The sequence below is a fragment of the Tachysurus vachellii genome, chromosome 6, assembly GCF_030014155.1.
Source record: "Tachysurus vachellii isolate PV-2020 chromosome 6, HZAU_Pvac_v1, whole genome shotgun sequence".
NCBI lineage: Eukaryota > Metazoa > Chordata > Actinopteri > Siluriformes > Bagridae > Tachysurus > Tachysurus vachellii.
In genome coordinates this window covers 23,320,549-23,333,300 of record NC_083465.1, presented here as the reverse complement: position 1 = coordinate 23,333,300, position 12,752 = coordinate 23,320,549, and the positions used below count along the sequence as shown (strand labels likewise).

The window sequence follows — 12,752 nt, the reverse complement described above, 5'->3', positions numbered from 1 at the left end:
TGTGTGTGAGAGTCTGTGAGAGAAACCTCTGTGATTTTGAGAGATAATGCTACTGCTGCTGAGAAGGATGGACATGGGCCAGAATTCCTGTCCTGAGTGTGACCTCAGCTGTACCGACTTTAGTAGCTGATACGTGTCTACACACACACACACACACACACGTACATACACAGAGCAGGCCACATTTTTCTCATTATGTACATCCCCTGTGTACAGGCTGAGAAGTTGTTACTAAGTATTTCTAACGTTAGTGTAGTTAAATATAGACCTATATAGACCCTGTGGTTAGTTACTGTATGTGAGTGTAAGCAGAGCCTCATTAAGGGTCAGGATGATGAATAAAGCTTCTGAGCCAGGTTTAGATTTGCCTTAACACAATTCTCCAGGCTGGCACGTGTATGGTTTGCTTCAGCGCTCTGATAAAAAGTACGACGAGGCCATTAAGTGCTACAGGAACGCTCTGAAATGGGACAAAGACAACCTGCAGATCCTGAGAGACCTTTCCCTGCTGCAGATCCAAATGAGGGACCTAGAGGGCTACAGGGTAGGTGTGAGGTGTGGTGTAACATGGAAAAAAAAAAGATTAGACTGATCTCAATAAACCTTAAACCTAATAAGAACCACATTTTCCAGTCCTCTTTCCTTAACAGTGAAACCTGCTTACAGTGGAAGTCTATTGTTCAAAATAATACCAGTACAATACAGCCTAACCAGAATAATCCAGGTTTTTAGTATATTTTTTTTATTGCTACGTGGCAAACAAGTTACCAGTAGGTGCAGTAGATTCTCAGAAAACAAATAAGACCCAGCATTCATGATATGCATGCTCTTAAGGCTGTGCAATTGGGCAATTAGTTGAAAGGGGTGTTCAAAAAAATAGCAGTTTCTGCTATTGACTGTACAAACTCAAAACTATTTTGTACAAACGTTTTTGTTTCTAGGATTTAGCAATCCTGTGAATCACTAAACTAATATTTAGTTTTATGACCACAGTTTTTTTAAAACTGCTTCACATTTGTGTGGCATGGAGTCAACCAACTTGTGGCACCTCTCAGCTGTTATTCCACTCCATGATTCTTTAACAACATTCCACAATTCATTTACATTTCTTGGTTTTGCTTCAGAAACAGCATTTTTGATATCACCCCACAAGTTCTCTAACATAACATTAATTTTGTTGGTTTGGAACCAAGACTTTGCTTGTTTACTAGTGTGTTTGGGGTCATTGTCTTGTTGAAACAACCATTTCAAGGGCATGTCCTCTTCAGCATAAGGCAACATGACCTCTTCAAGTATTTTGACATATGCAAACTGATCCATGATCCCTGGTATGCGATAAATAGGCCCAACACCATAGTAGGAGAAACATGCCCATATCATGATGCTTGCACCACCACGCTTCACTGTCTTCACTGTGTACTGTGGCTTGAATTCAGAGTTTGGGGGTCGTCTCACAAACTGTCTGTGGGCCTGTGACCCAAAAAGAACAATTTTACTCTCATCAGTCCACAAAATGTTCCTCCATTTCTCTTTAGGCCAGTTGATGTGTTCTTTGGCAAATTGTAACCTCTTCTGCACATGCCTTATTTTAACAGAGGGACTTTGCGGGGAATTCTTGAAAATAGATTAGCTTCACACAGACATCTTCTAACTGTCACAATACTTACAGGTAACTCCAGACTGTCTTTGATCATCCTGGAGCTGATCATTGGCTGAGACTTTGCCATTCTGGTTATTCTTCGATCCATTTTGATGGTTGTCTTTCGTTTTCTTCCACGTCTCTCTGGTTTTGCTCTCCATTTTAAGTCATTGGAGATCATTTTAGCTGAACAGCTTATAATATTTTGCACCTCTTTATAGGTTTTCCCCTCTCCAATCAACTTTTTAATCACGTTGTTCTTCTGAACAATGTCTTGAACGACCCATTTTCCTCAGGCTTTCAAATGCATGTTCAACAAGTGCTAGCTTCATCCTTAAATAGGGCAGAATTCTGAGTCTACGTCTACACTAATCCGGGTTCATTTAAAAACATCGTTTTTATCTATAAACGCTCTGCATCCACACCTACCATTTTCAGTAGTTTTCAAAAAGTTTCTCATTTACACTGAAACATCTGAAAACCCTTACACTCCCGTACTGTGCATGTGTAAGACTCTTTGACGTACGTAATTTCCGTCAGCCCAGAGGAAAGGGACTGAAACAAGTTTTTTAAACGGACCGACGGTAAAGTGGAGTTGCTGCTGTGAGTAACACAGGACAAAAGCGATCGAGAACAGAGCCTGGGTGATGTGCAAAACAAATACGCTGAAATTATTATATTAGAATATTATATTACTATAAATATTACTGTCTGAAATGGCCACATGACTGTGTCACATGACAATTGCAGTATCATTTTCAAAAGCCTCTGTTTTCACAGGACACACTGCAACACAAAAACAGTGTTTTCAAATGTATCCATTTTGGAGAGTGTTTTTAAAAAGCTGCGGTTTTGTTGACAAAAACACAGTTTGTGTCAATGGAAGGCCAAAACGAAGAAAGTATGCGGTTTCAAAGGTAACCACCTTAGTGTGGACGTGAGGTTAGAGTGAGCTTACTGAAACTGCTCAAAGACCAGCGAAGTTTATTTTTCTTGCATATAAATTATATTTTGGGTGCATCATCTCTCTGAGAGCATAATCTGGTTCTATCACATTCAATCTCACAGAAATTGTTGTCTTTTTTTATGATTTGTGATATTACACAAGGTTGGAATCTCAAATCTCTTGGCAAACAAACAACCTGAGCGTTCGTATTCTGCAGGACCTGCTGTAACGTGCCCTGAAATTTACTGATGAGAGAAATTATGACCTTTGATGTGTGAAACTTCAGCCCATGGTTGTCAGTGTCCCACAAACCATGCGTGACTTTGCACCTTTGCCACACTTGTTATTGGTGGTTATTATTGGAAAAGGATGAGATTTTCTCAACTCTGTGTGTGTAGGAGACCCGATACCAGCTGCTGCAGTTACGACCTGCCCAGCGGGCATCATGGATCGGTTACGCCATTGCATACCACCTCCTGGAGGATTATGAGATGGCAGCCAAGATTATCGAAGAGTTTCGGAAAACGCAGCAGGTAACCGCTACAAACACAAACCGCAAGGTAAAGCCAGTAGTTCTAGCAGGGGAGCTTTTGAAGTGGCGGCGGTGGTGATGATTATCAGCTTATTAAATGATTCTGAACACTGATCTGGTTTATATGGAGGCTTAAACAGAGTAATCTTACTGATCATGGTCTGAATCCATACAGTCTGCTCTATAACCTGTACGTCACTGTGGCGAGTTGCCTGGCAGCACAGCTCTCTCAGGCACTCCCATTTCCTGACTTTGTCCCAGCATCTCCCTGTTTACAGGAGGTTGTGTGCTGGTATGTAGAAACACACTGAATTGAACATTTTCTTTCTTTTTTTTTTTTTTTTACACACACTACTAGTATACAGGTATCGACCCAAAAACATGACTCTTGAATTCAAAGTGTGTGTCTGTCACAAGGGTTTGTATACTTCATCAGTTTGTGTTTGTGTACGTATCATTACCCAAGTTAGTTAGCAAAAGTTTTTCTGCATTTTTTTTCTGCTGCTCATTTATTTAACCACAGCGATGGAGGCTTTGGATTACAGCCACTTCATCTACAGCCATGAAGTCGTGTTACTGTTAAAAATATTGCATTCAACATGTATTAACAGTGTCTCTCACACTCTCTGTCTATCTTTGTGTCTGTATGTGCATGACTATGCAGACCTCTCCAGATAAAGTGGATTATGAGTACAGTGAGCTGCTGCTGTATCAGAATCAGGTGCTGAGGGAGGCTGGGCTCTTCAAAGAGGCTCTGGAGCACCTCACTACCTACGAGAAACAGATCTGTGACAAGCTGGCTGTGGAAGAGACCCGAGGTACACATGCTTAAAGATTCAGTCTCTGTCTCCATTCTCCTTTTCCCCTATTTGCCATGTTAGGAGCATGAAGCAGTGGTTTACTCCTTGTGTATATATATGTGTCAGTAAACGCTGAGGGAGACAGTAACAGTTAAGGTTGAGGTGTTAACATTGATGACTGACCCCACACTTACAGAATGGTTGATTTATTCAGAGAAGTGAAAAACTCTTTCTTCTAAATGAAAATTAATAAAGGAGATGTTTCTTTTGTAACATTTTGGTCCTGAGGATATTAACCATTTTATTGCTTCTGTACATGAGCAATCTTGAATGTTCAACCAATAGTTTTGTCAGTGCTGGCCATTTTGACTGGATTGACCGGGGATGTGTAGCTCAGTGGTTAAGGTGTTAGAATCCCAGGGCCCCTGAGCAAGGCCTTTAACTCTCAATTGCTCTGCTGTACAAGTGAGATAAATATAAGTCGCTCTGGATAAGGGCGTCTGCCAAATGCCGTAAAGGTATTCAAGTGACTGTTTACTTACTGGCTTTGTAAAATGATGCTCTTAGAGGAAAAGTAAGGATGCATATTTTCACTATTTAATGGTAGCATGTGTATGCAGGGGAGCTACTGCTGAATCTGGGCCGATTCGAGGAGGCAGCAGACGTGTACAGAAGACTACAGGAGAGGAATCCCGAGAACTGGTCTTATTACCATGGCCTGGAAAAAGCCCTCAAACCTGGTACTTGCATCTTATGCAGTGATAAATATATAGGCATGCTGAAAACTGTAAACATGCGACCTGTGTCTCGTGTGTGTGTGTGTGTGTGTGTGTGTGTGTGTGTGTGTGTGTGTGTGTGTGTGTGTGTGTGTGTTAAAGCCACTACAGAAGAGAAGCTGAAGATATATGAGGAGGCCTGGGTGAAGTTTCCGAAAGGCTTGGTTCCTCGCAGGCTACCGCTCAACTTCCTGTCTGGTAAGTAATGCCAGCTGTAAAACATTCAGCTGTTGTGTGTGTGTGTGTGTTTTATGTTTTGTTTGAAAAACATCGCTCATTTGCTGCTGAGAGAGTTTTAAAAATGGCTTTCTGATTCAGGCGAGAAGTTTCGGGAGTGTCTGGATAAGTATTTAAGAATGAACTTTAGCAAAGGCTGCCCTCCGGTCTTCACTACACTCAAACCATTATACCAAGACAAAGACAAGGTGAGAAAATGTTCTATATGAAAAGCGCTCGTTCTTTTCCTTCAGCCGTTTGACACGTGCCCTTTTGCTGGGTAACTTGTGAAAAGTCGAAACAGCTGAAGGTGCTAAAAAACTGTGAGAAACCATGTCAAAGTGCCTCAGTACTAAAAGTCTGTATACTCCGAACTCTGTATACTCGGCTCTTAGATGTTCATCACTGTGCACTTAAAAAAAAAAAAAAAAGAAAAAGACATAAACAATGACAACCTCTTTGCTATTGCTGCTATGAACATTTTTCCTTACAAGAAGACTTGATGTGATGAAATAGTTTGTGAATAATTTGCACTTCTGTGACATGACGTTGCATGGTGTTAGGTGTAGATCCTGTAGGTTTTAATTCTAAAGGTTTTTGCAAGGAAAGGTAGCGCTATGGATTGCACTCATCCCAAGGGAACGTCCCACTTGCTGAAGAACACATTTACAAACAATTACAGCTATGTACAGCTTCTTATTCATGTCTCTCTCTCTCTCTCTCTCTCTCTCTCTCTCTCTCTCTCTCTCTCTCTAACTGAGATGGTGGTGATTAATAAAAATCTGGTGTCTTCTCTTCTCTTTATTTGCAGGTGGCAATAATAGAAGAATTAGTAGTAGGTTTTGAAACGTCTTTAAATGGCTGTAGAATGTTTAATCAAAATGGTAAGTTCAACATTACAGCTTATCACACCTTTTTTCCCTCTTATTGGCTACGGTGTGTTTTTTTCCTGGTGTCTGATTTTGATTGTTTTGTGGTCATTCAGACGATGGTAAGGAGGAGCCGCCCACCACGTTACTCTGGGTGCAGTACTTCCTGGCACAGCACTACGATCAGATTGGGCAGCAGACGCTTGCACTAGAGTACATCAACGCTGCAATAGAGAGCACGCCAACACTCATTGAGCTCTTCCTAGTCAAAGCCAAGATATATAAGGTTTTGCGAGCACACGTTTTCTGTACTAATAATGATTTGATCAAGTCTGTAAAAATTTTTAATAAGTCGTCACAGTATAAATTTAAATGCATTTCCGGAATAGTTTAATCTGGGACAGAAAAGGAGGATGTTACGGAGTTGGTAATTCGTAATGTAAATATAATGTAATAAAATAAATGATTAGTAGTGTACTATTATATATTGAAGACATTTATATATTGTGAATAAACCAGGCTGCTTTGCAGTTATTCATAGCTTTCATCCATTTACATGCTTAGTGCCTCATAGATGAGCCTGAGGTGTCAAAGCATCCTTTTATTTTTAGACCCTCCTCACATTTTGGGTCTCTTCCACCCGCAGCATGCTGGGAACATCCGGGAAGCAGCTCGCTGGATGGACGAGGCTCAGGCTTTGGACACCGCTGACCGCTTCATTAACTCCAAATGCGCCAAGTACTTGCTCAAAGCAGGCCTGGTTAAAGAAGCAGAGGAAATGTGCTCAAAGTTCACACGGGTAAGAGCAAAGCAGTCCTGTCAGAATTTCCTCCTTTTTATTAAAACATTTTTAATTATATGTATATTTTATATTTTTAAATGTAATACTTGAAAACATATTTGAAAACTTTATTTGAAAACATAACATGTCTTTGCCCTCCCTCTAATTCACTCTGTCTCTTCTCCAGGAGGGGGCATCGGCGGTAGAGAACCTGAACGAGATGCAGTGTATGTGGTTTCAGACCGAGTGTGCGTTAGCATATAAATCTATGAAGAAATATGGAGATGCGCTCAAGAAATGCCATGAAATCGAGAGGGTGAGCTCCTGTATTTTTTTTTTTTATACTCTTTCAGGATACATGCATTTAATACAGACTGTTTGACTTGTACTCCGGTTTCCTTCCCCGGTCCAAAGACATGCATGGTAGGTTGATTGGCATCTCTGGAAAATTGTCCGTAGTGTGTGAGTGCGCGAGTGAATGAGAGTGTGTGTGTGTGTGCCCTGCGATGGGTTGGCACTCCGTCCAGGGTGTATCCTGCCTTGATGCCTTATTACGCCTGAGATAGGCACAGGCTCCCCGTGACCCGAGGTAGTTTGGATAAGCGGTCGAAAATGAATGAATAAATGAACGTTTGACTTGTCCAGCAGTTTTCACGCCTCAATCACTGCTATTGTGAGTCCATGGTGTGCATTGACTGACTGCCCAACACATTTTACACCATGTGTCTTTGTAATACTTTGAGCCCTCTGCTGGCTGAAAAAAGCTTGACAAGACTTTCTCTTCTCTTACTGATCCCAGTTGTTTATTAGAATCATATAGTGCCTCATGTGCTGCCTTTTAAGGAAAAATAAAGGCAGAGATGCCAACGTTGTACCTGAGTGTTTAGAAATGCACAATTTTGCTGTAATAGAGTTAACAATCCAAATAAGGGGAAAATATTTAGAAAATTTAGTTTTCGTAGTATCTAATATTTGCTGTTATAACTGCACTGATGTGATCATATTAACGTTGCATTTGTGCATCGTTCTTGCCGTAGCACTTTGTGGAGATAACAGACGATCAGTTTGACTTCCATACGTACTGCATGCGGAAGATGACGCTTCGCTCGTATGTAGACCTGTTAAAGCTGGAGGATGTGCTGCGCATGCACCCGTTCTACTACAAAGCTGCAAGCACCGCCATCCAAATCTACCTCAACCTGCATGATAACCCTCTCACCGACGACAGCAAGGAGCTACAGGCCGATACCGGTAACATTCTCACACACACACACACACAAGCTTTTTTGTAATCTTAAGAAATACAGGCTGATATCTGAAATCTATATCACATATTTAATATACATTTCAAAACACTTGTGAGAGTGAAGACTGAAATTATAGCAAGTACCATTAGGTTGCTATTGAAGAGACACACACACACACACACACACACACACAGAGGGAATGCATGTAATTGCACATTTGAACTAATACAGAGGATGCGTGTTCTCATAGGTAACCTTACGGACAAAGAGCTGAAGAAGCTGCGGAACAAGCAGCGGCGAGCACAGAAGAAGGCTCAGCTGGAGGAAGAGAAGAAGAATGCTGAGAAAGAGAAGCAGCTCAAGAACCAGAAGAAGAAGAAAGAAGATGACGACGAGGAGATCGGAGGCCCCAAAGAGGAACTTATACCAGAAAAGCTGGCTAAGGTGTGTGTGCGTGTGTGTTTGTGTGCACATATGTGTGTGTTTATGTTGTGGTTTGAGTAGAGACCATGGTGTGGACCTTAAAGTCGTCTGTATAAGGGTTTTTTAAAAAAAACAAAAAAAAAAACAAAGAGGAACTGAAGGAGTTCCCCTTTGTTTTTTGTGGGGGGAAAAAACTGATTTGATTTTTGTTTTATTAACCAAATAGACACCTCTCTTCTGCATTTACTTTACTCTGTCCAGGTGGAAAACCCATTAGACGAGGCTGTAAAGTTCCTGATTCCTTTAAAAAACTTGGTGAGAGACAAGATTGAGACTCACCTCCTGGCCTTTGAGATCTACTTCAGAAAAGGTAGAGAGAATGCTTTTAGTCAACAAATTATTTCTAAATTAAACATATTGTAGGTAAAGCAAAACTACATTAGATTAGATTAACAATTAACAGATGAACAGACCACCTCACAATTAACATCAGTGTTTTGTTTTTTTGTTGTTATTTACTAGGCTGTAGGTTAAATCACATACCTCAAGAGAAACTGCTGCATGTACTACACCTTGACGTATTAGCTTGAGCTTTGATGCAAAAAATATATGCTGTGGATGAAGAATTCTTTCTGCAAACTCTTCCTCCATCCTTTCTCTGTTGATGTGGGATTTTATATGGCTGTTTATACATTCATGCGCTCGCTCACTCACTTATGCACTTATTCTTTCTGATTCTTTTACTCATTCATTACACATTGATTTTAATTTTAATTTTAACTTCCTCATACATTGTCACCCATGCATTTTCTCACACATTCATTCATATATTTAGTAATGCATACCTTCGTTTACTCGTACACACTCTCACACACTCTCTCACACACTCACACTCACACACACACACAGCCCAAAAGGTTCTTGGTGTTTATATTCTATTGGATGACAGACAAGAAGTATTTTCAGTCATTAAATACCAATAACAATATCAGAAGATTCTATGATTATCCACCAGATCATTTGTTGATTTGATGAATTCATGATTTGTAAATTTTCTCCCTTTTGTTTTTCAGCGTCTGCTTTTAAACAAGTCATTTCCTTTTCCAAGAGTATCTTTGTTAGTTCATGACAACAGTGGAGATGATTTTTTTTAATTCAGAAACATCCAGAACATGTTGCAACAACAGAATGAGAAACTTATCTGGCAGCCACTATTATTATTGTTATTACATGTATTAACGATAACAGAAGTAATAGCGGTATATTAAACATCAGGCTCTTCCTGACCGTAGATATTTAGTTCTTCCACGTAGATAAAGACGCAGAATAGCATAAATAGTCTGTGCAGATGATGGTATCCAGTAAAAGAGATGATTTTGATGTTTATATCTGCTGTTTTTGTTTTGCAGACAAGTTCTTGTTAATGCTGCAGTCGGTGAAGAGAGCTTCTGCTATAGATCCAGATCACCCCTGGCTTCATCAGTGTCTAGTGCGCTTCTTCAAAAGAGGTAAAAACGTTAATGCTGATGCATTGTTACACAACTGCTTTAATCTTCCTATGTTTGATCGGGATGTCTTTGATTTCACGTCCTTGTCTCTCTTATTTGACAGTATCAGAAGCTAAAGACTTGGCAGAACCGGTCCCCACAGTTCTCAAGCAGGAAATCTCTCGGTTGTTCGGTGACAGCAATGCCAAGAGCTTTAACCAGGCCTTCCTCAGCAAGCACTCGAACTCAATCCCTCACCGATTAGCAGGTCCATAAACACTCACAAACTCAGGTTTAAATTACATAGACACACTAAGTGTAATGTGCAGGACTAACTTGCGTGGGCTTTTTTTTTTTTTTTTTTGGTATGTCCCCTCTGTTGCTTTTTGAAGCTGCCAAAGGCATGTTCTACTTAGACCCTTCGACCCAGAAGAAGGCAGTGGAGCTTGCTACAGCACTGGACGAATCACTTAATAACAGAAACATTCAGGTAAATCCAGTTCCATTTTTTGGGGTTTCCTTCAAGCCATAGTGCTGAATTTATAGCTAAGATATTGTAGCTGAGCGAAATCCCAGAGCTCCAGGCAAAAGAACCATCCTGTACTGAACTGACATCTGACTGTTCCAAATATTCACTTTGTTTCGTTCGATTCATTTAACAGTTCAATGTTGTTGTTTTTTTATACTTCTGGATCATCTGTTGCTTTTGGATTACCCTGGCTGTATATTTTCATATTGTTATAACAAAATAATCATAAGCATTGAGAATATCACAGTTACTTAGACAGCAGTAAGTATATTGTTTCAGCTAAAAAATGGATTTTCCATAAACACCAAAAGCTCAAAAGAGGAAGTGGAAAGATTACTAAGACTAAGACTACTAACCTGGTAGCAATAACTTTAATATGCTTCACAAGCACTCAACTTTAGCTGTGTACCAGGCTTGACACACACTGTGTACTGATTTTTTATATATATTATCTAAATATTAAAAATATTTTAGAAAAAAGTAGTGATTACTTTTTCACTACTTTTTTCTAAATTATTTATTTATTTATTTATTTTTACTTTTTTGTCTTAAAATACCGTTTTGTGTTTAAAATACTGCTCTTTTCTCCCTTTTCTGTCAAAAGTGGTGCAGTTCTTAAATAAAAAAATCAATTATCACTACACTATCATAAATTTGCTTCTTAATTGGTGCATGATGAACAAATTTTAGAACAAAGTTAAAACAGAGTTGTTTTTTGTGTCAGAGCACAGGATGTTGCAGCACTTCTGGAGCACAGAGGGGCCTTGTTCAAGGGCCCAACAGTGCCAGCTTGGCAATGCTGTGGGGCTTTAACCCTGACCTTCTAAACAAGAACCACTGCCACCAATGCACCATTACTGCCATGACTTACCCTGCTTAAAACTTGATTCTGCCAAAAAGGTCTTTACTAGCTTGACCTTTAGTTATAATAAATTTCCTATTTCAGAAACATTTGCGTTACACACCACAACACCACCACCTTGTACAATGGCTATACTGATCTTTTGGAGATCAGTCATGCTCAGAATATCATTGTATTGAAATAATCCGGTAATACAGAAGTTTGTTTTATTTTTTTATTTTTTTCCATCCGAACGGTAAACGAGTGTGGTTGTTTTCTCCCCAGGGGAAGTTCAGTTAGTTTACTTGTTCCAGCAGTTGAAATCCCCGTAGTTCCTTGCACATGCAATACAACTTCAGGGTTCAATCTTGTGACTAAGTATGTGACTTTAATCCTGATATTGCTCCAACTCCAGGCTTCGCACATCAGTTTATTTACAGGAAATATTATTGTGTAATCAGCACTACTGGGCCAAGAAATTTAACTTCTCAAATTAAAAGGTCACGAAGAATGTCAGTGTATTTAATTCTGTTTTATATTTTATTTCATTTCTGGCAGATTTTTGATTTAGAGGAAAAGGCTTATTATGTTCTTTTTTTCATTATGGTTATTTTTTAAATAAATATTTAATAAAATATTTTATCCTATTATTAATATTATTTTATAGTAATTGTAGTAGTGTTCCACTCATGCCACTTACGCACAAAAAATTGGACTTGGAGAATCATAGCAGACCCTGAATAATCCCATCGTGCTTTTCTCTTCCTGCGTAGATCTGCACAGAGGCGTTGGAGAGCCTGTGTGACGGCAGCCTGGGAGACGCAGCGGAGACGGCCGAGTCGTACCGGGCCGAGTGTCACAAGATCTACCCGTACACGCTGGCCTTCATGCCTCCCGGCTACGAGGAAAACACGAAGATTGCCGTAAATGGGGACCTCTCCACGGAAACTGAGGAGCTAGCCAATGACATGTGAACACCTAAAGGGGGTGGGGCTAAGGGAGCGGGGGGGCAGAGAGGAAGGAAGTGTAACGGCGCCATTTTTCAAACACCCAAGATGACATGTTGCTGAACTTCCCACGTCCTGTCCACCCTTTGAAATCGGGATCAGGACGAGAGGCGACAAGGGCGTCTACGCAGAGGATGACGTTAGGGGAGGGGGGAGAAGAAAAGGAGGAGGAGGAAGAGGAAGAATAAAATGGCCATTTTACTTTTTTTTTTTTTTTAACCTTGCTGATGACTACTCTCTAACTGAAAACTAGACGACACGCAAAACGCTCTGTTGTGAACATTGTCTGAAGGCGGCGAGCTACAAAGTGTGGGTTAATTAACATATCCCATAGTCAACCAACCGAGCTCACTCAAACCCATCTTTACCCCCTCTGTTTTAAAGAGTAATTTATATGAAAAATAAAAACGGCATAAAACGAGTTTTGGAGCGCCGAGTTGGTTTTGTGTTGGCATGAAATGGCACTGAGAAGTCTGTAGTAAGTAAGGAACGGGTTTGGCATGTTGGGAGGTGAGAAGGGTGTTGTACCTGAGGGGGTGGAGTCTAAGAATATGCTGCTTGTGTGTGGGATTTTTTTTATGCTAATGTGACTCGTATGTCATGAGTTTATTAACGTTGAGGATTGGCTAAGTGGAAACTAATTTGAAGGTAGTTTCTAG

General features: G+C 40.1%; 1 protein-coding gene across 1 annotated transcript in view; it reads left to right on the top strand.

The window, feature by feature from the left end:
- The window catches only part of naa15b (N-alpha-acetyltransferase 15, NatA auxiliary subunit b), a 23,707-nt gene extending 11,193 nt beyond the window's left edge, over positions 1 to 12,514 (top strand). The window contains exons 4-20 of the mRNA XM_060872993.1: positions 387 to 544; positions 2,984 to 3,118; positions 3,782 to 3,935; positions 4,538 to 4,657; positions 4,796 to 4,891; positions 5,012 to 5,118; positions 5,721 to 5,793; positions 5,895 to 6,064; positions 6,425 to 6,577; positions 6,747 to 6,875; positions 7,597 to 7,810; positions 8,057 to 8,250; positions 8,491 to 8,599; positions 9,639 to 9,737; positions 9,841 to 9,984; positions 10,109 to 10,206; positions 11,860 to 12,514. Coding sequence (XP_060728976.1) covers positions 387 to 544; positions 2,984 to 3,118; positions 3,782 to 3,935; positions 4,538 to 4,657; positions 4,796 to 4,891; positions 5,012 to 5,118; positions 5,721 to 5,793; positions 5,895 to 6,064; positions 6,425 to 6,577; positions 6,747 to 6,875; positions 7,597 to 7,810; positions 8,057 to 8,250; positions 8,491 to 8,599; positions 9,639 to 9,737; positions 9,841 to 9,984; positions 10,109 to 10,206; positions 11,860 to 12,060 — 2,354 coding nt within the window. The 3' untranslated portion in view covers positions 12,061 to 12,514. The remainder of the gene's footprint in view (positions 1 to 386; positions 545 to 2,983; positions 3,119 to 3,781; positions 3,936 to 4,537; positions 4,658 to 4,795; positions 4,892 to 5,011; positions 5,119 to 5,720; positions 5,794 to 5,894; positions 6,065 to 6,424; positions 6,578 to 6,746; positions 6,876 to 7,596; positions 7,811 to 8,056; positions 8,251 to 8,490; positions 8,600 to 9,638; positions 9,738 to 9,840; positions 9,985 to 10,108; positions 10,207 to 11,859) is intronic.
- The last annotated feature ends 238 nt before the right edge of the window (positions 12,515 to 12,752 follow it).